The 25,236-nt window shown below is 41.2% G+C and overlaps 1 protein-coding gene across 4 annotated transcripts in view; it reads right to left on the bottom strand.

The window, feature by feature from the left end:
• The window catches only part of MAP3K20 (mitogen-activated protein kinase kinase kinase 20), a 276,975-nt gene that overhangs the window by 123,590 nt on the left and 128,149 nt on the right, over positions 1-25,236 (bottom strand). For all 4 annotated transcript variants that reach the window (XM_075317342.1, XM_075317345.1, XM_075317346.1 and 1 more), the window contains exons 9-11: positions 24,628-24,702; positions 16,943-17,049; positions 4,197-4,332 (exon numbers count right to left, since the gene is read on the bottom strand). In XM_075317342.1, the coding sequence (XP_075173457.1) occupies positions 4,197-4,332; positions 16,943-17,049; positions 24,628-24,702 (318 nt within the window). The remainder of the gene's footprint in view (positions 1-4,196; positions 4,333-16,942; positions 17,050-24,627; positions 24,703-25,236) is intronic.

Raw genomic sequence — 25,236 nt, 5'->3', positions numbered from 1 at the left:
GCCTGTTTGACAGCTCACCAGCGACTCACCAGAGACTTTGTAGCGATTCCGGCCAGGTTGGGATCGCTGGTGGGATCGCTAGAAAGTCTCAGTGTGTAAAGGGGCCTTAAGTAAGAAGAGTAAGGATACAGGGTAGGGTAAAAAGGGAGACGGAAGAAAGAAAGATAATTCAGGGTGAGATAGTAAAGATACAAAAAGAGAGATAAACTTCAGTAGTCAAAAGTGATCCCCCACCTCAGAAGATTAAGGGACCTACAGTAATAGCCCCCCCCAACCACTGAGTGATGAATTAGAAAGAAAAGTAAGAAGAGAGGAGAGATCTATTCTACAGCTGCCCTGTAGAATGTAGATCCCCTCGAAAGAAGTGGACATTCTACAGAAGGCCACTTTCCCTCCAGACCAACAGCAAAACCCTAGCCTGTATGCATGAAAGAGATAAGAAAAAAACATTATCTGCATGTGGTACCAACAATACTGTTAACCAGAACTACAAATAATGAACAACTCTAAGATGATATTAACACCACATCTCTAAACAATTGAACCAGTTTAAAAACTGGTACAATGGATAAAAGAGATACAAGAAGAAGAAAGTTCAGTCCGGGGAGGAGGAGGGCAAATCCTATGTCACTTCGTCTTCTGAATTCTTCTCTTAGTTTGCGCCTTGGTTTTCTCTGTGGTTGTGGGATGGTGTCTTAGTTAGGATTTCCAGGAGGCCCAGCCAGTTCATGTATGAAATGTAAATACGAGGGATCCTCAATTCTGAAGTGAAGGCTAGAATATCCCCAGAGCAACGAAGGATATATTAGGATCCTGAGTACCGAACTTGGAGACAAAAGGGGGTACAGGATGTTCTATTGACTCAAAACTTCTAGAAGTGATCAAATAGCCCATTCTTTTTTGTAGCGTGTGACGTTCCAAGTTAGGCACAAGTTGGATAGGAAACTCTTAGAGGATGGAGTACATCGTCTGAGCCTGAATTCAAATGCTTTCTTTCTTTTTTTTTGTCAGCGGACCTGGCATATTATGTCATGAAGTTTCGGCACACCAGTATATTTGGGGCCTAAGGAGAAGTGTGCTCTGTCCAATTCTAATCCGGTATCAAGGGGAAGGCCTAAGATTGAGTTAAACAGGTGAAGTATAGTCTCATCTAGGTCCTTCTGTTCAACTGTTTCTGTAAGTCCCCTAATTCTGATGTTACTGCGTCTACCTCTATTTTTTATGTCATCCATAAGATCTGTCAGATATTCCAACTGATATGAGTGAGAAGACATAACATGGTCATCAACATCTACTTGTAGAATAGACATTTTGGGTGATTCAGAAGAAGACACCATCTCTGTTAATTGTTGCATTTTACTCTAATGGAGGCCTTATATGAAGATTTAAGTCTGGAGACATAGTTTTTCATATGTTCTCTGGTTGTTAAAGCTTGTATACGGGATCGGAGATTCTCCGAGACTGTCTCACACTGTGAGGGATCTTTATGTATGTCCTCTGAGGGCCCAGGAGAAGCAGTGCACAATAATGCAGGGAAAGATCCCCTTTCTGAGGAGCGGAGAATGTCTACAGGTGGTACAAACTCAAGGCTATGCGGTCCCAGTGGAAAGCTGAGTAACTTCTGAGTTGGGATAGTTGAAGACTGAGACCTGTTCTGGTCATCGGGAACGCATTTTAATGTTGGTGGCATGGGTATTCTGATTGCCATTTTAGGAGGGGGAAGTCTGTCCTGTGTTACCAGAGAAGTATCAGGGATGTCAGGGCCCCAAAATCCAGGCGCACATCCTCCGCCAGTGGAGATGTCATCCTTTCTGCAGGTGGTGAGGAAAAGAGGTGACATCCTCCCTGATGCTTCTGTCTCCAGTCATCAGCAAAAGTGAACACTGAGCAGGAAGAGTTGCCACCATCTTTGGTCCTGCCGGCGCGAAAAGGTAGGAATCTGAACTTGAGAAAAAACAGGTAATACTTGCTGGAGGGACCAAAGATGGTCACACATTTGTCTGCAGTGGGTTCTTCTTTCTTTCTGCTGGCATTGACAATATTTTGGACAGTTTTGAAGCGTCAGGTATGGAGGAAGTCAAGGGAAGGCAACAGAGAAGCATGCGACTCTACTCCTCCACAACCAGCCCATGCCCCCTAGATGGTCTCTTTTTAATTAATACTAAAGCACAGTATTTGGAGCTCAGTATCAGAAATACCAAGCTTAAAACACATTAATAAGTAGCAGCCATTATAACTCAAACGTATTTACCCATGCAGGTATTTTATCCTTACACCTAGATTAGCAAACAACTATTTATTTGGAAGTACCAAGTTGAATAATCTCTACAACCCCCAAAACACCTTTTAATATGTTAATTGAAATGTCTTAATAGAAAATATTGCCCTTTTACAAAAATGGATGCAGATTTTTTTTTTTAATAGCATAACAATGATATCACCTATCGCATTGTATGTTTTTTGATGGATCTATTCTGATATTCAAACATCATCAGGATATCTCATGTCGTTAAAAAAGTGTGTTTATGTTTAATAAAGCCATGCAGAATCTGTGGTGAGTTCAATCCATTCACACTGTGATAAAACCGTGCAAGCATATAAGTACATAAGACGTCTATCCGGAAACATCTCATTAGTATATATAAGCTGCAGAGAAGATGATATACAAACATCCCACTATACAGAAAATCAGTAAGTAGTAGTTTCTAAAAATCCGTCAGGACACTTGGTACTATGAACAAATATCTTACAGAAACCTATAATTATATATGTTTTATGTACACAATCCATGAAGATGTCCGTTATGCTTTATCTCTTATATTTCACCGGTTTGGACAGTCATTTTGTCCCAGTTTCCAGCTGAACTAGACCTCTCTATTCAATAACAATGCCAATATAAAAGATTACTGGCATCCATAATTTTTCTAGCTTTTTGGAAAATATCTATTCAATAAACCAAAGACAAAGAGGAACCAAGGTCCTTTATGGGCTGTGTACCTGGGGGCACTTGTTATTTAGAAATGAAAAAATCTAGCTTCTAAAAAAATGGATATTAAAATCACGATGATAGTAACGCATTTCAAGCGCTACAATGCGTCCTTCTGAGTTTGAAAAAGGACGCATTGTAGCGTTTGAAACGCGTTACTATCATCGTGATTTTAATATCTATTTTTTAATACATTTTTGGAATTTTAGAAGCTGGAATTTTTTCCTCATTTGTGGCTATTCATGTTTGCTTCAATGGACATTCCTTGCTTCAATTGAGTTGGTGGGAGAGCTGGATTTTCACTTCCCTTCTCCCACACTTGTTATTTAGGTCTGTGACTAACGGTCTACAATAATCCAATCTAAGCGCGACTGGCACTGCTGAACAATCACTGAGCCAACTAAGTAGGGTGGCGAACTTACTGTGAAGCACCAATGTCTACGGTGTTTCTAGACCAGAAGCATTTAAGCAGAAAGTCCAGAAGAAAGGAATGAAGAGGTGGCACTCACTGATGATGATCAGTCTTTATATTTTCACATAGTAAGGACAAGTGGGTGGGTAGGTGCGGGACACATAAGGACAACGTCCGTTTTGCGTGAACTTGGCAGGACCTGTAGAAGCACATCCTTGTGCAAAACGGCCGTCATCCATATATGACCTGCACCTACCCACCCACTTGTCCTTAATATGTGAAGAAATAAAGACTGATCATCATCGGTGAGTGCACCGCTTCATTTCTTTCTTCTGAACTGTGAATAAGGGTCTATTGTTTCATGCATATGTGTCATTTGGGGTTCTATAGCTGTTATTAGGAGGTCTGTAACTGTCTGTGTAGTTCTCCCTATTAATGGACTTAAGACTGTTGTTGGAGATCCGGCATCTGACACAGGTATAGGCAATCTTTGTTAGGGTGGGGAAACCTTGCCAAAAATTATCACCACCATTGTCCTACATTCTATTAAATGTAGCACTCAGCTTCACTAGACAGTATCAACCCTTTCCAAGCCACCATGAATTATATATGACACGTTTAAGGGGCACTGGTGGAAAAGAGATAGAGGAACGCCAGAGACATCAGTGCAAACAATTGGCTCATGCATTGAATCAAGGGTTTTTAGGTGGTGAGGCATGCTGGGGAGCTATTAGTACCACAGGTTTCCAAGCTTTATCAACTTGTTCCAAATAAACCATATATATATATATCACCTACCGGAGTGTGGGATTGTTCCGTCAGCTTTTTCTCCCAGATTTTTAAACGTTGTTCTCGTTCTTTTAGCTCTTGTTCCTTAAAGCTCAAGTCTCGCTCCAGTTTCTTAAGCCTCTCCAGTGTTTCTTCAATTTCACATCTGCACAATAAACAAGACAACATAGATGTTATTTCACACGTCTATACTGTATAGTCTGCTTTTCGTGTATGAACTTTATACCGCCCATCATACTGGATATCACGGTGTTCGGATCTATAGGTCTTTAGAGCCAAACTTGCAAACCCCCCAAACAATTTAAACAAATTCTTTGCATATAACAACTTATCAAAAGATCTGATTACAAATGAAAAATATTGATCTCCAATCTGGAGTTCTCCAGGTGTTCAAAATCTACGACTTCTATATTGCAGCGGTCAAGACATGCTCGGAGGAGTCCAAATAGAAGAAGAACGTAGCGGCACTTAACATTACGTTTTTCAATTTCTCAAAGTTTACAATTTAATGCCAAGGCAAACTCAATATATATATATATATATATATATATATATATAGAAAAAAAGAGTGCTATTTCAAGTGTGGCATGCACTGTTTCTTAATGCAAATCGGATCAAAGTATAGCATTTCTTTGGTTATTTTTAGGTGGACCATCAATATGCAAAAAAGTCAGCCTTAGACTATAATGACTCCATATGGTATTTGTTTAAAACCAGATAGTACACATACAATAAAAGTGGACATGTGAATCAAACGTTAGATGTTAAGCTAAAATTTGGGTAAAAAAAAAAATTGCGCATGCTGAACTTCAACATGCCTAATCCCTTGTTGTCAGAGTTTTCTAGCAGTGTTTGCTACTGAGGGCTTGTGCACCGAGTGTTATGATGGGGGAATCAGTAGATTGGAGATTCATTCTGATCTTAGTTGTTCTGGTTAGAAGCAGAAGCTGAAAAGCATAGGTGTATAAATGTGGGCATTTGTGAGGTTCCTGTGGTCCAACCGGGCATGTACCATCAGTACAAGGTTATTAGTTTGGTTTCCTCAATTGGATGGATCAAGACCAAATAAAAATGAAAAACATTTCTTATAAATTAATAGTTTGAATGTTCATCTTCTCGGATCCTTTACATCTTGTATTCGGGATATATTTTGCAGTTCTTATTCTTCAGACGTCTACTTGACCTTTCACAGCGCTAAGATTTTTGGAAAATGTTCCTGATCCATCCGACAGCATTTGTAGACATCTCAAGTAGAGATATCTGAAGTCCTTCGCGAGGATATGACTTTAATAGTAAGAAATGTGGATTTGCTATTTTATCTTACCATTGTTACGATGGATTTCAGAGTAGACGATTATTCTCAAACTCAGTGCTCATATTTAAGCCACTGCAAGTGGGATGAAATTTTACATTGTGGGCCATCAAACACGAAACTATAGGACTCAAATAAACACCACTTTCCTCAGACGCTCAGGGAGATTGAATATACCGTATATGGTCTAAACCCTAACAAAAAATGACTTTTTATTATACTTTTTATTTTTGTAATAAAAGTGGGACAAGAGCGCACACAGACCACATGGTAACTTATTCATAGCTACAACAAAGAAAAAAACGTCCTTCACAAAGGCCAATATTTTTTATCAGGCAATGTAGAAATATAGATTGGGTTACCGCTAGGAATTAAAATATACCCCACTGACAATCGGTAGGCGGCCAGCTATGGGAATTGTTCCAGAAATAAGGATCTAAGCAACCTGATCAAATGCGAAGATGAATTTTTTTTTATACAAAGATTTTGATATCTCAGGTTTCAATTCTACATACTGTTCTTTTGACCTTTTTATATGCTCAGAGCAAGCCTACTTTTTTTGGCAAATGCCTCTCCGCTGTCAACATTACAAAACCAGATAGATGGCCACCTATCACTTAAGACAGATTCGCTACAGAAGCAGAGAACAGCAGAAAGGTTTGATCTTACCAAAGTAAAGGCTGAGACGGTGGTGAATCCTCATTAAATAGTACTTACACAATGAAAGGTAAAAATATAAAGAAAGAGCCCCCCTCCACTTTTTTTTTTTTTACGGTGAAAAAATAACCAATTCACTCCCGATAGTACACAGAAAATATTTGTTATTTAATTACGGCCGTTCCACTGTTTTCTTATGATAAACTAACTGAAACGTGACTGAACACCAAAGGCTAAACTGAAAAATGTAAACTGGGATAATATAGTAAAAAATAAAAACAAATGATGAAAACATAAAAGCAACAGAGCCTCCCAAATTACAAAATAAGTCCAACATTATTATTATTATTTTATTATTATTTTTCCTCCAACTGCATTGGCTGATTTTCACCATAAATGAAATCCAAAAACAGAAATTGTGTTATTATTTTTAGGAATATTTTTAAAGTGAAGCTGTCATCTGAAAATTACCAAGTTCTTGTGTAACACGTATGTTTTAAAACTTTTTTTTCCGATTTTCTTTACATATCACAAGTGTTATTTAAAAACAAATTAGTAATCTTGCAATTTCCACATTGACCACTGGAGATTCCTGTTCTCACAGGAAGTAAGTGCTTACATCAAGGGTCCTTATCATCAGAGGCAGGATAAGGCTATGTTCACACAGTGTTTTTTTGGTATGTTTTTGCTGCGTTTTTTAGCTGCAGATTTGCCTCGGTTTTGTGCAAATCCATGCTAATAAAAAGCTGCTTTTTACAGTACCAGCAAAGTCTATGACATTTCTGAAATCTCATATACACACACACACACAAACACACACACCAGATCTCACCCACACGCACACACACACACATACACACACACACACACACACACACACACGAACACCTGCAGATTTTTTCCTGACTGTTTTGTCAAATACTGTGTTTTTGCTGCAGATTTCAAAGTATGAGCATGTCAATTCTTTGCAACATTTTTTTCATTGATACAACCCATTTTGTATAAAAACGCACCAAAAACACCACTAAAAAACGCACCAAAAACACAGATGACTCAAAGGAGATTTCCTGCCACAAGATCAGATTTTGGTCAGGAAAAAAAACTTACCAAAAAGCCTTGTGTGAACTTATCCTTACAATGCCTGATAACACCGCTGATAACACAGGATCCACCAATCACAATAGGCAATGCCACAGCTTTCTCTCCCTTCATAATGGCCTTTGCACACCCTCATTCAATTACCTAATAGAAAAGGGAGGATAAGATCGTGGTCTGGCCATTGTGACTATGTACATGTGTTGTTTCCTGAAACAACAGGAAGTTAGAGTCTAAAAAGACCACAGTGGCCACATTGATAATTATAAGTTTACTAACCTTGATTTTTGAATATAGATTGTGATTTTTTTTAATTTTTTTTAAACACATTGTAATACAAAAATCTGATGTAAACAAACAGTAGTTTATGTTCTGACTAGAGATGAGTGGTTCCATTGAGGCTCGGTTCGCCAATGGCAAACAAGCCTAGCCTCCACAGGCTCGATCCGGCCTCAAACCCCGGATCCAGTCACTGATTGGCAGTTTAAGTCTCTGCCCACATACAGCCAGCCATAAGCAGATCACTTCTGGGGGAGGGTTTTTTCAAACTTTTTTTTGTGGCACACTACATCCAAGCATGCTGTTGTTACCCCCAGTGTGAGCTGTTTAAACACTGCAAAAGGCTCGCACAGGGCTGAGCACCGAGCGTATTGGAGCACAGCGTTGCTGCGAGTTATGTTTGCACGTAAAGCATCCGAACCCCAAACCTTGATTTTTAAATTTGGTGTTCAGTTCAAAAACCGAACCTCAGGTTCACTCATCTCTAGTTGTGATGATAGCCTCCCTTTAAGGTGTACATATACCATAAATAACTGTTAGCCTAACCCTCCTTCAGCCAACAAATATCTGTCCTTAGCTCCTCTGGGGTGTATCTATAGTGAATAGGAAAAATGGAATAATGTGCTGGCAAACACCCCTGACAGCAACTAATCTCATTCTTATTCTCAACTTATCATAGAGAATAAAAGGAGCGGGTGTTAACCCCTTCATGACCCATGACAGATCTATCCGTCGTGGATCGTGTGAGGTTAATCACCGCCCCCTGCCGTGGGCAGGTCGCGGCGATCCGCGCACATATCAGCTGTTTTCAACAGCTGACATGTCTTCCTGTATGTTACGAGTGGAATTGCATTCCACCCACAACATTTAACCCCTTACATCTCGCTGCCAAAGTCTGGCAGCATGATGTATATGTGCGCGGCCATTTTTTTCACTTACCGCCACCCCCACCGGAAGTTACGTGCGTGATCACGTGACTTTTGGTGGTTGCCATGGTAGCACAGGGTCATGTGATGATGTGTTACGGGGCGCTGTCTGATAATAAACCTAAAGGAATGTCCGACAGTCAGGGTCCACCGTGCAAAGACTCTGCTGCAGACTATGGCAGGGGTATATAAGTGTACCACTGTAAAAAATAATAGCACAAGTGCAGAGTGCAATACCTCTGTTAAACTCACAGAGGAATATAATTAGAAAATAAAGCAATTCCTCCCTTACTTGGAGGGCGTGTGGAATGGTCTCTGTTAAAGATCACAGAGACAAAAGCAGTGAGAGTGAAATGGCACCTACCTAGGTCCGTTCCTCTAGTGGTGCCAGGAGACAGACAGCAGCGTAAGCCGCACAAAGCTCCTACCTGCGTTCGCTCCACTAGTGTACGAGGACACGAACCACTAGATATGGCACCTGCCTAGGTCCGCTCTTCTAGTGGTGCAAAAGAGACGGACAGCAGCGTAAGCCGCACAAAGCTCCTACCTGCGTTCGCTCCACTAGTGTGCGAGGACACGAACCACTAGATATGGCACCTGCCTAGGTCCGCTCTTCTAGTGGTGCAAAAGAGACAGACAGCAGCATAAGCCGCACAAAGCTCTGTTCGCTCCCCTAGTGTGCGAGGATACGAACAACTGCCAGACGCAGTATAAGGAGCGTTACCCTAGCGGCAACGTCCACCTACGAGTAGAATCACAAGGCCCAGCCGGACCATGTGCCTCAGGCACCTGCCTATGTCCGCTCCACTAAGAGGTGAGGATACAGACTGCAGCCGAAGCTGTAAGGTATAAGAACGCTACCCTGCCGGTAGCGCTCACCTAACATAGACAGAGAGATGCCTAGAGGGACGTGCACAGGGCGTCTACCCTCATGCATGAACCAAGAGGACTGAGCGCCGGGCGGCGTGCGTCAGGGTCTTATATAGACTCTGTGCCTCATCCAAGATGGAGGACACCAGAGCCAATCCGCTGCCAGAATGACAGCAATGACGTCACGCTGGCCTATCACCGAGCAAAGCGTCACAAGCACATGACCAGCGACCAATCGGCATAGAAGGTGTCAGAGACATGTGACCACGTGTCACAAGCACATGACCAGTGGCCAATCAGCTTAGAAGGTGTCAGAGACATGTGACCTCGTGTCAGCGATGATGTCACCCGCACATGTGCAATGGCTCCAAGATAGGATTTAGTCTCCAGCGCTTGCACATGTGCAGTAGCAAGAAATCCGGACATAGTCTCCAGAGCCACAGCAACCGTAAGATGATGCCTGTAGCTATCATGAGTAACTTTCGGTTTCACTCGGCCCGGAGCCGAGTGAATCAGAAAGTGAGCATATCTGCTGTTTACAGCTGTGTAGCTGTGATCAGCAGATAGGGCAGAGCGATCGCATTGTTGATCCATATAGCCCCCTAGGGGGACAAGCAAAATAAAAAGAAGGTAAAAAAATTTTTTAAAAAATAAAAAAAACCTAAAGGTTCAAATCACCCCCCTTTCACACCATTTTAACCATTAAAGGGTTAAAAAAATATACACATATTTGGTATCACCGCGTTCAAAAATGCCCGATCTATCAAAATATAAATTATCAATTAATCTGATTGGTAAATGGCGTAGTGGAAAAAAAATTCCAAACGCCAAAATTATGTTGTTTGGTCGCCGCAAGTTTTATGCAAAATGCAATAACAGGCGATCAAAACGTAGCATCTGCGCAAAAATGGTACCATTAAAAAAGCTCGAGACACAAAAAATAAGCTGTCACTGAGCCATAGATCCCAAAAAATAAGAACGTTACGGGTTTCGGAAAATGGCGCAAAACGTACACCACTTTTATTGGACAAGCTTGTGAATTGTTTTTAACCCCTTAGATACAAGTAAACCTATACATGTTTGGTGTCTACAAACTCTCACCAACCTCAGGCATCACAATGACACATCAGTTTTACCACATAGTGAACACCGTGAATAAAACATCTCAAAAACTATTGTGCGATCAAACTTTTTTTGCAGTTTTTCCACACTTGGAATTTTTTTTGCTGTTTTCCAGTACACTATATGGTAAAACTTATGGTTTCATTTAACAACTCGTCCCGCAAAAAACAAGCCCTCATATGGCAAGATTGACAGAAAAATAAAAAAGTTACGGCTCTCGGAAGAAGGGGAGCAAAAGACAAAAACGGAAAACGCCTGAGGGCTGAAGGGGTTAAAATTCAACTTGTTAAATCCTTCATGTCCCCGACAGATGATTTACAACTCAGGAGCCTCTGGCCAATCTCACAAAAAAAAGGCTTTGGCAAAATATTCTGGCGTTTCTAGTTTGCCTAAACTGATAGTTCACAATAATATATACAGCTTATGTATCACAATCACTCTCTGCATGTAAGGCTGTGTTCACATTTATGTCTTTGAGGGTAAAAAAATCCTGCTACCTTTGACATAAGAGGAACATGAAAGACCCTGTTATAAGTTAATGGGATGCCCTATACTTTCTATGGCTCTGTTAGGAACAGACACTTGTCTCTTCCTAAAGATTAATTTCTTTTAAAATAAAATATCGACTGTTCTATCTGTGACCGATATATTTAGGTTGAAAAATTTCAATATTCAGATTTTATACATTCTATATACATATAGATTGAATTGACACTTATGATTTTAAATTGCATATTTGTCTTGATACAGTTACTTTGGTTGGTAAAATGATGTTGGTCCCTACTATGTTTAGGTTCTAGCTTATCTTCAGGGCTGGAGAGGAGAAGTGGGGGTTAATGCCGCGCTGTTGCCAAGAAGGAGGAAAAAAAATGTTGATTTGATAATAAAAATGTTTTATTCCGTAGGTCAACGCGTTTCAGGGCTCAAGTCCCCTTCTTCAAGACAAAAAAAGAAGAAAAATCAACATAAACAGTTTGTTGATTTTTATTTTTTTTTTGGTCCTGAAGAAGGGGACTTGAGCCCTGAAACGCATTGACCTATGGAATAAAACATTTTTTTATCAAATCAACCATTTTTTTTCATTCTCCTTGGCGATAGCGTGGTATTAACCTCCACTTCTCCTCTCCAGCACTGAAGATTCCTCCACGTGGGGGTGCAACAGCCGCCATTGTCTTTATGCTTTCTTGGTGGTTGTGACCCTCGCAACCTTATAAGGTGAGTGTACTGTATACTGATACACACCGCTATTTTAATATCTGGTAAGACCCTATTTGCGCTCTTTAGGGTGCTTTTACACGCTGCGACATGGCTAACGATATATCACCGGGGTCACGTCGTTAGTGACACACATTCGGCGTCGTTATCGTCATGGCAGTGTGTGACACCAAGGAGCGACGATCAACGATCGCAAAAACATCAAAGATCCTTGACACGTCGCTCCTTTTCAAAATGTCGTTGGTGGTGCATGCAGCTGGTTGTTCGTCGTTCCTGCGGCATCACACATCGCTGTGTGTGAAGCCGCAGGAGCGACAAACATCTCCTTACCTGCGTCCACTGGCAATGAGGAAGGGAGGAGGTGGGCGGCATGTTCCGGCCGCTCATCGCCGCCCCTCCTCTGCTATTGGACGGCTGCCGTGTGATGTCGCTGTGACGCCGAACGCACCTCCCCCTTGAAGGAGGGATTGTTCGGCGGTCACAGCGACGTCGCTAAACAGGTATGTGCGTGTGACGCTGCCGTAGCGATAATGTTTGCTACGGCAGCGATCACCACATATCGCACACACGACGGGCACGGGTGCTATCGCGCACGACATCGCTAGCAATCGCTAGCGATGTCACAGCGTGTAAAGCCCCCTTTAATCCTCAGCTTTTAATAGGTTCTAGCTTAAGCATAAGTTTTTTTTTGCTTTTTTAAAAAATAAAAAATAAAATGCACAAAGTAATGTTTTAGATCCAATGCATTACAGGAAAAAATATTGTTGCACAATAGATAGACATAAAAAAACAAAATTGAGAGTTTTTGATGAAAATTATCAACTCTCAACTTTAATTTTTTTTCTTTCCAATGTACACTCATGTTTCTGTTGATCCAGAAATGTAACAACACATGTGAGCTCACGGCTGTGGACAGTGATGGCTCCAACTATCACAAGTTGTATCATACTGGACCCGGATAATCAGGAAGACGGTTGGAGAAGCATGGATTTGGCGTTGAACCTTCGAAGGATTGGTAAAGTGAATTTACTCTTTTTGTTTGCTTATATAGATAATTGGAAACTGTAAAATATTTCAAAAACTCTTTTGTTGCAGCATAAGAAAAAAAAATTAACTGCTACGAAAGAAAAAAGTTGAAGTTTGTATTCCTCAACAGTAGATGGAGCAAGAAATTACTATTACTGTCTAGAGTTCATGAGGCTGCTAAATATTTACCGCAGTTTCAAAAGGGGAATCTTGCTATTTATACTCGCACCACGTGACCCGGCTACAGACCTGGAGTCACTTTTTCCATTTGTACTCCTGCAGCTCCAGGCTCCTAAACTTCATTGTAATTAATTGTTGTTAGTTTGTTTGTGTGCTCCGGGGTCCCGAGTATCATCTACATTGTCAGTGTTTGCCGAGTTTCTGATTGTTCTCATATTTCATTACAAGCTCTGAATATTTCGGTATCTCTGTAACAGTTTTCCCTGGACGAGCTCCACGGTTTCTTAATATAGCCTGCAGTGGGAAACTTGTGGTACCAATCCCCCTGATGATACAGTGCGGTTTCTAATGTTTCTTCCCAAATACTAAAAAGGAGCAGAATGCTCCAGATCATGGGTGGAAGAGGCGGAGGGACAACACGGTTCCAGCACAGTTATTATGGGAATAGAAAATCTGTATATATATATATATATATATATATATATATATATATATATATATATATACTGTATACAGTGCATCACAAAAGTGAGTACACCCCTCACATTTTTAAAAAAATATTTTATTATCTCTTTTCATGGGACAACACCAAAGATATGACACTGTAATAGAATGTAAAGTAGTCAGTGTACAGGTTGTATAACAGGGTAAGTTTATTGTTCTCTAAATAACTCAGCACATAGTCATTAATTTTTAAACTAATAGCAACAAAAGTGAGTACACCCCAAAGTGGGAATGGCCAAATTGTGCCCAATTATCCATATTCCCTCCTTGGTGTCATAAGACTCATTAGTATTACAAGGTTTCAGATGTGAATGGGGAGAAGGTGTGTTACATTTAGTGTTATCACTCACACACTCTCATACTGGTCACTGGAAGCTCAACATGGCTCCTTATGGCAAAGAATTCTCTGAGGATCTGAAAAAAAAATTGTTGCTCTATACAAAGATGGTATAGACTACAAGAATATTGGCAACAATCTAAAACTAAGTTGCAGCATGGTGGCCAAGACCATATAGTGGTTTAACAAGACAGGATCCACTCAGAACAGGCCTCAGTATGGTCGACCAAAGAAGTTGAGTGCACGTGCTCAGCATTATATTCAGAGGATGACTTTTCAAAATAGACATATGAGTGTTGTCAACATTTCTGCAGAGGTTAGAGGGGTGGGGGATCCGCCTGTCAGTGCTTAGACATTGGTCTGCATGGGTGTCGTCGCGGAAGGAAGCCTCTCTAAAGATGATGTACAAGAAAGGCCACAAACAGTTTGCTGAAGACAAGCAAAGTAAGGACATGGTTTACTAGAACCATGTCCTATGGTCTGATGAGACCAAGATAAACGTATTTGGTTCAGGAGGTATCAAGTGTGTGTATGGCGGCAACCAGGTGAGGAGTACAAAGACAAGTGTGTCCTGCCTACAGTCAAGCATGGTGGTGTGAGGGTCATGGTTTGGGGCTGCATGAGCGCGGCCGGCTGTGTGGCGCTACAGTTCATTGAGGGAACCATGAATGCCAACATCTACTGTGACATACTGATGCAGAGCATGATCCTCCTCCCTTCATATTCCAACATGATAATGACCCCAAACCACCCCTCCAAGATAACCACTGCCTTGATAAATAAACTGAGGGTAAAAGTTCTGGACTGGCTAAGCATCTCCAGATCTAAACCCTATGTGAACTCTTTCTCAGGATGTTAATTCTGGTTCTAATGTAGTAGATTAAAACAATTCTTTTTTTTTTTAATTCTTCTGATACCGGGGATGGCCATATTGGCTGAGCTTCTGTTAACAGCATTTAGAGATATGCTTTGCAACAGTCATGTTGACCATAGAGAACAATAGACAGAAGCTTTGTAGTTATCATATGCATTCTATCCTGTCCTATAGTGTAGGATGGGGGAGCTGTGATCATCACCTATAGTGATTGGTGGATCTTGTGTTACATACTGAGATCTTGAGATTGTTGATACACTGATACAATACACTGATACACTTATGAGCAAAAGGGTAACAATGTTTTGAACTTTTGACTTTCACGCTCCATATCTCAAAACCGACTTCAGGTTTGAACATGAGACTACCTTCATTTTATAGATAATTGTCTTAGCTATCTCATATATTAATTTGACTTTCAACTAATAAGCATATGATTAGTAATGCAGATTCTTGTCATGTCACTATATTGTTATTGTTTTGCTCCTAAAAATCAAAATTTTTTTTGTTTTTTTTTTTCATTTTGTTAGTATTTTTTAAATCTAGCTTTGGCTTTCAACAATCTCTGAATCTTTCTGGGTATCCTGTTGATCAGATTCAGGTATATCTCCACCAAAATGTGATCCTGGGTCTCTTCTACACATTCCCAATGTTGGTCGACTCACTTGGGTATGTATACAGATTTTTCTTCAATTCTGCCCACAAGTGTTTGATTGGGTTGAGGTCTGAGGACTGGGGACCAATCCAGCACCTCTACTTCATTGTTTTTTAACCATTTCTTTGGCAATCTCGACATATGCTTTGGGTCGTTCTCCTGCCGGAACACTATGGCATCGTTTTCATACCCCAGTACTCAAGTGTACGAAGTACTTCGTCTTGTATGATACTCATATATAGCTCAGCATAGAGATCACTATCGATCCTGGTCAAGTATCCAACCTCTTTGGCTATGAAACAATCCCATATCATCAGGCTTCTGTCACCGAATTTGACAGTTCCTTCAATCTTTTGATATGTTAGCCCCTTTTACCCTTGTTTGTTACAGACCCATTAGAGCGTAGCCTAATGACTTTTGTCTCACTGCTCTAAATCACCCATTTCCATTCTTCTACTGTCCACCTTTTGTACTTTTTTGGAAATTCAAGCGAACGCTTCTTATGATGATATTGAAGTTGTGGCTTCTTCACCATTTTTCGGGCCACCATTCCAGACTTGTGTAACATGTGTCGCATGGTGCTTGCATGGACATCTGTGATCTCACTATTACAAAGCATACAAGCCGCCTCCACTGCCTTGTTTGTTGCACCAGAACTGATAGACCTTGTGGTGAACTGATTTGTTGACTTCGAAATTTTGCCTGGACGTCCACTTCTTGGCTTTTAATTGGATGGATGGTCTTCATTTTGTATTCTTCCAGTTGTCATGGCCTCACATGAGGCAGTTTGTCAATTTTCTTGGCTGAGAGACATCAATCGCTGAGCTGAATAATGCTGTTTCTCTTTGGAAATCTTTTTCATGGTTGCTCCTCAATTTGACCTTTGCTTAGGAATCAACCTAATAACACACTAAGCTATTAGGGAATGTGAGAACAGGTTGTAATTTGTAGTATACCGAAAGAAAACATTTTTTCCCCACCAAAGAGCAAAACTGTATCAATTCAGTGACATGACAAGACTCTGCATAACTAATCATATGCTAAATAGTTGCACGTCAAATTTATGTATGAGAAAGCCAAATCAATTGTCTCTAAAATGAAGGTAGTCTGACATTCAAAACTGTAGTGGATGGTGAGATATTTAGCCTGAAAGTCAATAGTTCAATATATTGTTACCCTTTTGTTGGTCAGTGTATTTTTGAACAATTTTGTTTCTCAAGTCCTCAGACCACTACCTTCTCCTCTTTATGTTCTCCATGCTTAGTGTGGCACACACAATGCAAAGACTAAGTCAACTTCTCCCTTTTTTTATCTGTTTTGAGGTGTGATTTTCATATTGCCCACACCTGTTACTTGCCACAGGTGAGTGTGAATGAGCATCACATGCTTGAAACAAAGTTGTTTACCTACGATTTTGGAAAGGTGCCAACAATTTTGTCCAGATGATTTTTGGTGTATTGTGTGAAATTATTTCCAATTTGCCTTTTTTTCTTTGTTCTTTTTTTGTGTTGTTCGAATACACACAAAATAAATAAACGTGTATGACAAAACGTGTGAAATTGCAACATTTTCTGTGAGAAATACTTAATTTCAAGGGTGCCAACACTTGCGGCTACGACTTTATTTATAGCTTGGGGAACCTGCTGACAGGTTCCATCTATGATACTGTGCATGATACAAAAAAAAAAAATCATTATTCTTACCTCCACTCTGCTTTATTATGCAGAAACGAATTGCACTGGTCTGGTAGCTTGCTGTCATTTGACATGGATTCCAAGTTTGAGATAATCTGTTTAAATGATGGCCTTTTCTAGGAAATATAAGAATTGGGAAAAACATGTATAAATAAAAATTTAGACATAAAATATAAATTGACCAATGCATGGAAATATTACATCATTGTTTAAAGAACATGCTGTTCAAAGTATAAAAAAAAAAGATTTACAGATGGGTATTGGATATAGCACAGTGAAAATGTTGTTTCTCACTATCGTTTTTCAATCTTTTTTTTTTTATATGGTATCTGCATTTTCTCTGATTGATGAAAAGGCAGGCTAGTTAAGTGTGCTTTACACGCTGCGACATCGCTAGCGATGTTGTGCGCGATAGCACCCGCCCCCGTCATTCGTGCGACATTTGGTGATCGCTGCTGTAGCGAACATTATCGCTACGGCAGCATAACACGCACATACCTTGTCAGTGACGTCGCTGTGACCGCCGAACAATCCCTCCTTCAAGGGGGAGTGGCGTTCTGCGTCATAGCAACGTCACTGCGGCGTCACTAAGCAGCCGCCCAATAGCAGAGGAGGGGCGGAGATGAGCGGCCGGAACAAGCCACCCACCTCCTTCCTTCCGCATTGCCGATGGACGCAGGTAAGGAGATGTTCGTCGTTCCTGTGGTGTCACACATAGCGATGTGTGCTGCCGCAGGAACGACGAACAACATTGTACCTGCAGCAGCAACGATATTAAGGAAAGGAGCGACGTGTCAACGAGCAACGATTTTTCACGTTTTTGCACTCGTTGATCGTCGCTCATTGTTGTCACACACTGCGATGTCGCTAACGGCGCCGGATGTGCGTCACTAACGATGTGACCCCGACAATATATCGTTAGCGATGTCGCAGAGTGTAAAGCACCCTTTAGTCCAGGTGTCTGGTGTAAGGTTAATGTTTTCCTTTATACCGTGAGCACATCAGATGTCTCCCCTCTGTGTTTACTTTAACTAATAATGAGCAACAAACTGCAGCAGCATCCCCTTCCTCTCCCCTCCTACCTGTACCTGTTTTACAATAAACAGATTCTATTCCAGATTTAAAGAGAACCTGTTATCAGGATTTTATATCCTAAACTAATGTCATGTACAGTATGCTAATACGTTGCAAGTGCAGCGCGCAAAGACAGCATGTACAGCTCTCCTGCTTCTCTGTTTTCTCCCCGCCCGCTGCCTGCCTCCTGTCGCTGACTGACAGGTCAGTGAAATATGGGTGACGTGTCAGGCAGAGGCAGGAGGCAGGCAGCGGGCAGGAAAAGCAGACAGAGGGAGAACTGTATGTGCATCACCCACTCACTGCACTTTCAGCTTACTAGCTTACAATTTCAACTATGGATTTCTTCTCTAAAACAAAAAGGATTTCTTTAAAAAAAAAAAAAGGTAATGATTTAAGCCCCCAACACACGCTTCAATATATCTCACAATCCGTCGTTGGGGTCAAGTTGTAAGTGACGCACATCCGGCATCGTTTGTGAGGTATCTGCGTGTGACACTTACGTGCGATCAGGATTGAACGCAAAACCGTTGATCGCAAACACATCGTATCTTTGTCTAGAATTGAGCGTTTTGTTGTATGAACCTAGTCAATTGTAACGTGTGACATCCCTCATACGATTTTGGTGTCTGATGCTATGTGCGCAGGTGTGCGCTCTGCACCGCAGCTTAAAAAAGGTCCGCTTCAGAGCGCAGCTGAAAAGCTGCGTTCTGAAGCGCCTCACAATGTCTGTCATTCCCTAATCTCTGTCAGTCGGTCACTATCTCTGTCCCTCACTCTCTGTCCATGTCAGTCTATCCCAATCTCTCATATACTCACCGATCCCCGATCTCCGGCGCTGCACGGCGTTCACACTGCTCCGGCGGCTTTTACTGTTTTGAAAAAGCCGGCCGCCCATTAAACAATCTCGTATTCCCTGCTATCCCCGCCCACCGGCGCCTATCATTGGTTACAGTGAGACACGCCCCCACGCTGAGTGACAGGTGTCACAGTGCACCCAATCACAGCAGCCGGTGGGCGTGTCTATACTGTGCAGTGAAATAAATAATTAAATAATTAAAAAAAAGGTGTGCGGTCCCCCCCAATTTTAAAACCAGCCAGATAAAGCCATACGGCTGAAGGCTGGTATTCTCAGGATGGGGAGCTCCACGTTATGGGGAGCCCCCCAGCCTAACAATATCAGCCAGCAGCCGCCCAGAATTGCCGCATACATTATATGCGACAGTTCTGGGACTGTACCCGGCTCTTCCCGATTTGCCCTGGTGCGTTGGCAAATCGGGATAATAAGGAGTTATTGGCAGCCCAGAGCTGCCAATAAGTCCTAGATTAATCATGTCAGGCGTCTATGAGACACCTTCCATGATTAATCTGTAAATTACAGTAAATAAACACACACACCCGAAAACATCCTTTATTAGAAATAAAAAACACAAACATATACCCTGGTTAACCACTTTAATCAGCCCCAAAAAGCCCTCCATGTCCGGCGTAATCCAGGATGCTCCAGCGTCGCTTCCAGCGCTGCTGCATGGAGGTGACCGGAGCTGCAGCAGACACCGCCGCTCCTGTCACCTCCACGCAGCAACTCAGCTGACCACCGCTGGATCCAGTGAGAGCGGATAACCTCAGTGACAGCTCAGCTGATCGCGCGGCTGTCTTCATTTGCTGCGTGGAGCTGACAGGGGCGGCGGTGTCTGCTGCAGCTCCGGTCACCTCCATGCAGCAGCGCTGGAAGCGACGCTGGACCATCCTGGATTACGCCGGACATGGAGGGCTTTTTGGGGCTGATTAAAGTGGTTAACCAGGGTATATGTTTGTGTTTTTTATTTCTAATAAAGGATGTTTTCGGGTGTGTGTGTTTATTTACTATAATTTACAGATTAATCATGGAAGGTGTCTCATAGACGCCTGACATGATTAATCTAGGACTTATTGGCAGCTATGGGCTGCCAATAACTCCTTATTACCCCGATTTGCCAACGCACCAGGGCAAATCGGGAAGAGCCGGGTACAGTCCCAGAACTGTCGCATATAATGTATGCGGCAATTCTGGGCGGCTGCTGGCTGATATTGTTAGGCTGGGGGGCTCCCCATAACGTGGAGCTCCCCATCCTGAGAATACCAGCCTTCAGCCGTATGGCTTTATCTGGCTGGTTTTAAAATTGGGGGGGACCGCACGCCGTTTTTTTAAATTATTTAATTATTTATTTCACTGCACAGTATAGACACGCCCACCGGCTGCTGTGATTGGGTGCAGTGAGACACCTGTCACTCAGCGTGGGGGCATGTCTCACTGCAACCAATCATAGGCGCCTGTGGGCGGGGAAAGCAGGGAATACGAGATTGTTTAATGGGCGGCCGGCTTTTTCAAAACAGTAAAAGCCGCCGGAGCAGTGTGAATGCCGTGTAGCGCCGGGGATCGGGGATCGGTGAGTATATGAGAGAGGGCTGCTCAATTCAGTTACTCAGGGGATTAGCGGTCACCGGTGAGTCCTTCACTGGTGACCACTAATCAGGGCGCGACACAGACAGAGCCGCAGCACGACAATGAAGTCGGGTGAAGTTAACCCGAGTTCATTCTGATCGTGCGGCTCTTTCTGTGTCTGCTGTCATCTACCATTCAGCTCTGCTACATGGCTGTCTGTGTCTGCTGTCAGCGGCCATGTAGCAGAGCTGAATGGCAGATGACATAGTAAAAACGCATCCCTACACATTACACACGCTTGTCAAGTCAATAAATTAAAAAAAAAAAAAAGGTGCCCAATGCATACGTCACAGAACACATGATCTAAAGGATCGCACACAAAATTGATCAATTTAACATAGACTACTAACGCTCGTGTGACAGCACATGAACGACCTACGTGCAATCTCATTAGATCCCGTATGCAACCTGGGCGTGTCACATCGCAAATGCGATTGTACAACTAATTGCAACGTGTAAAGCAGGCTTTAGTCAGCATTAAAGGGAATCTGTCAGGTGATTTTCTATTTTTATCTAGGGCTAAATGAGACCTTTCAGTATCAGTAAGTTTTATTGCTCTACATTATCCTGTTATCTTATTGTAAGCTCTGTATAATTCAGTGTGACATAGTAACTAGTCAAGCATATGTAAATACAAACTGCATATACCCTGCTACCCCCTTCCATCTCTCAGTGCTGACATTAGTTAAAGTAAATCTGAACAGAATTTGCACTGCTGCCCCCACCCATGTTCCCTCCCGCCTCTCAGCAGTAGTAGTGAATGGTCTGGGAGGTGGATAAGGGGAGCAGTGAATATGCAAATTGTATTTATATATACTTGACTAGCATGCATTAAACACTGAATTCTATGGAGCTTACAGCAAGATAACAATATAAGGTAGAACAATAAAACTTACTGATCCTGAAAGGTTTCCCTAAGCCCTATTTAAAGATAACATTAGTGTTGTACTAGAAAATCACTAGACAGATTCCCTTTAAAACAACCTGATATACAGTATATGCCATTAGTTTGAGGTATAAAAGCCCAATGACAGGTTTTCTTTAAGAGCTTTGTGAACAAAATATAGGAAAATTCCACTTTGCCCTAATAAGATATATTACAAAGTTTCATCAGTTTGCATTTACTAAATTCATTTATGCTAAAAAATGTATCACTATAAAGCCTGTAGTATAGGCTCATAAACATAAATGAGTAACTGCAATTCATACAAAGATATTCTTCATGCTGTGAAAATAACCATATTACAATTAAGAGAGATTATAACCTGTAATTTCAAAGGTTTTACAGTAATAGTAACACATAGTAATAACACAATGAGCTATGCAAAAAAAAAACAATCACAGAAGTACTATATTTAACAAACCGAACTCTAGTGCTACTGCTAAATCAATATACAATATGCATTAAATAACCTTTTAAGAAAACCTGTTTTATAATTTTACAGATTATGTACAGATTACCTGTGATTATGTTGGAACAAAACGGTACGGTGTCTGTTCTCAGACACATTTTCCCAATACTATAGTTAAAGTATACGGAATACTATTTAACAAAAAGGGTAAAGAAAGCTAGAAAAAGCAATAGTGACTTCTAAAGAGAGTCAAAGGAAATCTTTTAGAGAAAATTAAGGTTTTGGATTTGGCCACTAACATGGAAGCACATGCTTAATCAATGGAGAAGTAGATGGAGCAACACCTTCCAGTCATTTTGGCACAGATGATCTTTGTGGATAGTAAAGTAAAAAATAAAAATAAAGGGTTATTCTCAAGTTGTCTCTTGAGCAGCTCAGAACTCTGCAGTCTCCTTACTTCCTGGTCTCTGGCAGGCCGGGCTCTCCTCCTTGAGTGACAGTTCTGGTGAGTGGCGTATAAAAAATTGGTCCCGTTCTCACCCAGAAAAGATGGACAAGTGAAATTCATTTGGTATTCCATATATTATGCAAGTGCTATGCGAGGGTGGGGTTTTTTTTGTCTCACCTAACATCCGTATGCCATGCATTTTTTTCTCAGCAATTATTCTTCTACAATCATTTACAGGACCATTTCCAGTGTTCTATGCTACAGAATGGTAATTCATGTGTAAAAAAATGATGCCACACGAACATGCATGTGGTGTCTAATTTTTTCTCGCATCCATTAACTTGCATTGACGAAATGTGTTCCATACACGAGTACAATCTCAGCATGCTTTAATTTTTTCCTCTGTCCGATTTGGGCTGAGGAAAAACTCACAGATCTGCTCTGCCACATTGACTAACATTTGTCCAAGTCCAATACAATTTGTTTTCTCATATTGCACTTGACCATTTTATACACCCGTGTGAGAGAACTCTTACTAGAACTATAAAGCTTTGAACAAGTTCTGCTGTAACATGTTCAGCTTTCAGTGGTTTGTTCAGAGTCTACACTGTTAGAACTGTATTTGCATATAGAGATAATAGGACATTGAACAACCACATAGCTCCAGACAGTGAGAGCCATGATGCCATATTCAAGGGATTATGATTCTATAGGATTGATAACAGCAGCTCATTCTGCAGCTGAGAGAGGGGGAGGTGTTATGATTCAGTGACCAAGAAGGATCAGAAAAAGGACAAAAACTCGGAAACCCAAAAAATAACCTGAGTGGCTGGAACCTTAATGGATTGCACACCTAATACTGACACACAACTAGAAGTAGCTGTGGGGTGTGCCTACAATGACCTGGGCGCCTCGACACAGGCGGAGAACTAAATATTCTTACAGAGAGAAGTATTAGAAAAGCTAATCTGCCTCGGAGCAGTCCCCAAAGATATAGATAGCCCCCCACATGTAAAGACTACGGTGATATAGGAAAACAAAATCCGTAGCTAGAGAATAGATTCAGCAAAGATGAGGCCCAAACTATCTGCATAGGAAAGGATAGGAAAGAGCACTGACTGCAGCCGTAAAAACCCTAGTAAATATCAGCACGCCTGATATGGAAAAATACTGAGCCTATACAGGCTTTCCCCCACTATATCAGTACTCTGGTGTTACTGGGATCCAAGAAAAACACTGATATAGAGGAGGGACTGAATTTAGTACCAAGCATGACAAAACACAATACATAGCAGAACATGGAGCAAGGTACACAGATACTCCCAGCAGGGAATGATCCAACTCCACCAAGAACTCCACACAGGCAAAATAACAAGAAAGTGAAAAACATAAGCAGAGGTACAAAGACCAACTTATCTGAGAGGAGTTCTGGTAGACACAGAGAAAAGGGCTAGTTTCAAAATGTCCTTAGCACACAGGAGATACATTGAGCACTGGCAAGGAACAGGAGGAAACTACTCAGTTATATAGGCCCAATCCGAATGGCCTGATTGCCAATCCTCCTCAGCTGTCTGTTTCCCATTCAATAAGTCAACTGCACTACCACCACTGACCACAAGAGGGAGCCCCAAACTGGAATCTAATTCAAATGTATTCACAATAGGGAGGGTGGTGAGCAGCTAACTGCTGTATAGAAATCAATGGTTTGGAATTAGCTGACTGGTATGTTAAGAGTTAACTCTTCTCCTTAAAGGTAACTACTGTGTGTATTTGGTCAGAGTCTAGTGGCTGAGCTCCTTGGAAACTAGCTGTACATTAAGAAAAATAAAAGCTCTCATTGCAGGAGATTTACAGCAAACAGAAAAAGATAGTCAAATGTAAACTTGCTGCTCTGTAACAAATTATAGCAATTTAATAGCTTGAAAATACCCCTTTAATCTGATATGTTGGACCTCTTTCTCCAGTATTATCACGGATCAGATAAGTATCTAGGAGCACTGTAGACAGTAGATTATAGGTTGTTCGTCTCCATTTTAAACAATACGGATACCGCTCACAACTCATAATTTGGTAAAGCCAATAACACTCTCCACTGTACTAGTATTTTTTTTTCACATTTGTCAATGCCACACACTGATGCTATATCATACATGGTGAAGACACCACAGCTGCTGTATAATCAATCATAAAATAAGGCAGAAATGCTATGGTATTGGGAGAAAAAATAAATACAAGATCAACATCTTTACAGTCAAACAAAGAAATATGGATAAGAATGCAATATTTCAGTTTGATGTAGAATCATATTTGACAGAATGGTTAAAAAAACAAATACCTTTGCTTCGGCATCCCAGCAGAGGCGCATCAATTCTGCAAAACTTCTAGGACAGGAGCTGGGAATGGTCAGCCTCTGAAAATAAGAGAAACGGATTTTTTTTGTATCAAAGGTCTATTGCACATAAGAAACTGAGGAATTCAAAGTCTAGACTTTTAAAAAATTCCACTAATGCAAGAAGCAGGTTTAGCGCCTTCTAAAAAGTTTCCTGTTTTCCTTTAATCCCAGAGACACTTCCAATTATTAATTAATAGGGATGATCAAATACTTCGATTATGCGACTTCGCAAATATTTTCTGAATACCTCGCCACTATTCGACTATTCGCGAATATTTGATGCGCAATGTAAGTCTATGGGAAACCCGAATAACAACTATTCAGAACTATTCGGGCTTCCCATAGACTTACATTGCGCATCGAATAGTTGAATAGCAGCGAGGTATTTGGAAAATATTCACGAAGCCGGATAATCGAAGTATTCGATCATCCCTATTAATTAACAATCCATTGACAGCGACATATTGATAACTCCACCCAAGACCTCCTCTTGAAGTGTAAGGATGTAAAACGCTTATTCTGGAAAAATCTTATCAATGGTAGGGAAATGCA

Source organism: Anomaloglossus baeobatrachus, chromosome 7 (assembly GCF_048569485.1).
Source record: "Anomaloglossus baeobatrachus isolate aAnoBae1 chromosome 7, aAnoBae1.hap1, whole genome shotgun sequence".
NCBI classification, from domain to species: domain Eukaryota; kingdom Metazoa; phylum Chordata; class Amphibia; order Anura; family Aromobatidae; genus Anomaloglossus; species Anomaloglossus baeobatrachus.
Note: the sequence above shows the minus strand (reverse complement) of the source record. Positions and strands in the feature narration are given on the sequence as shown.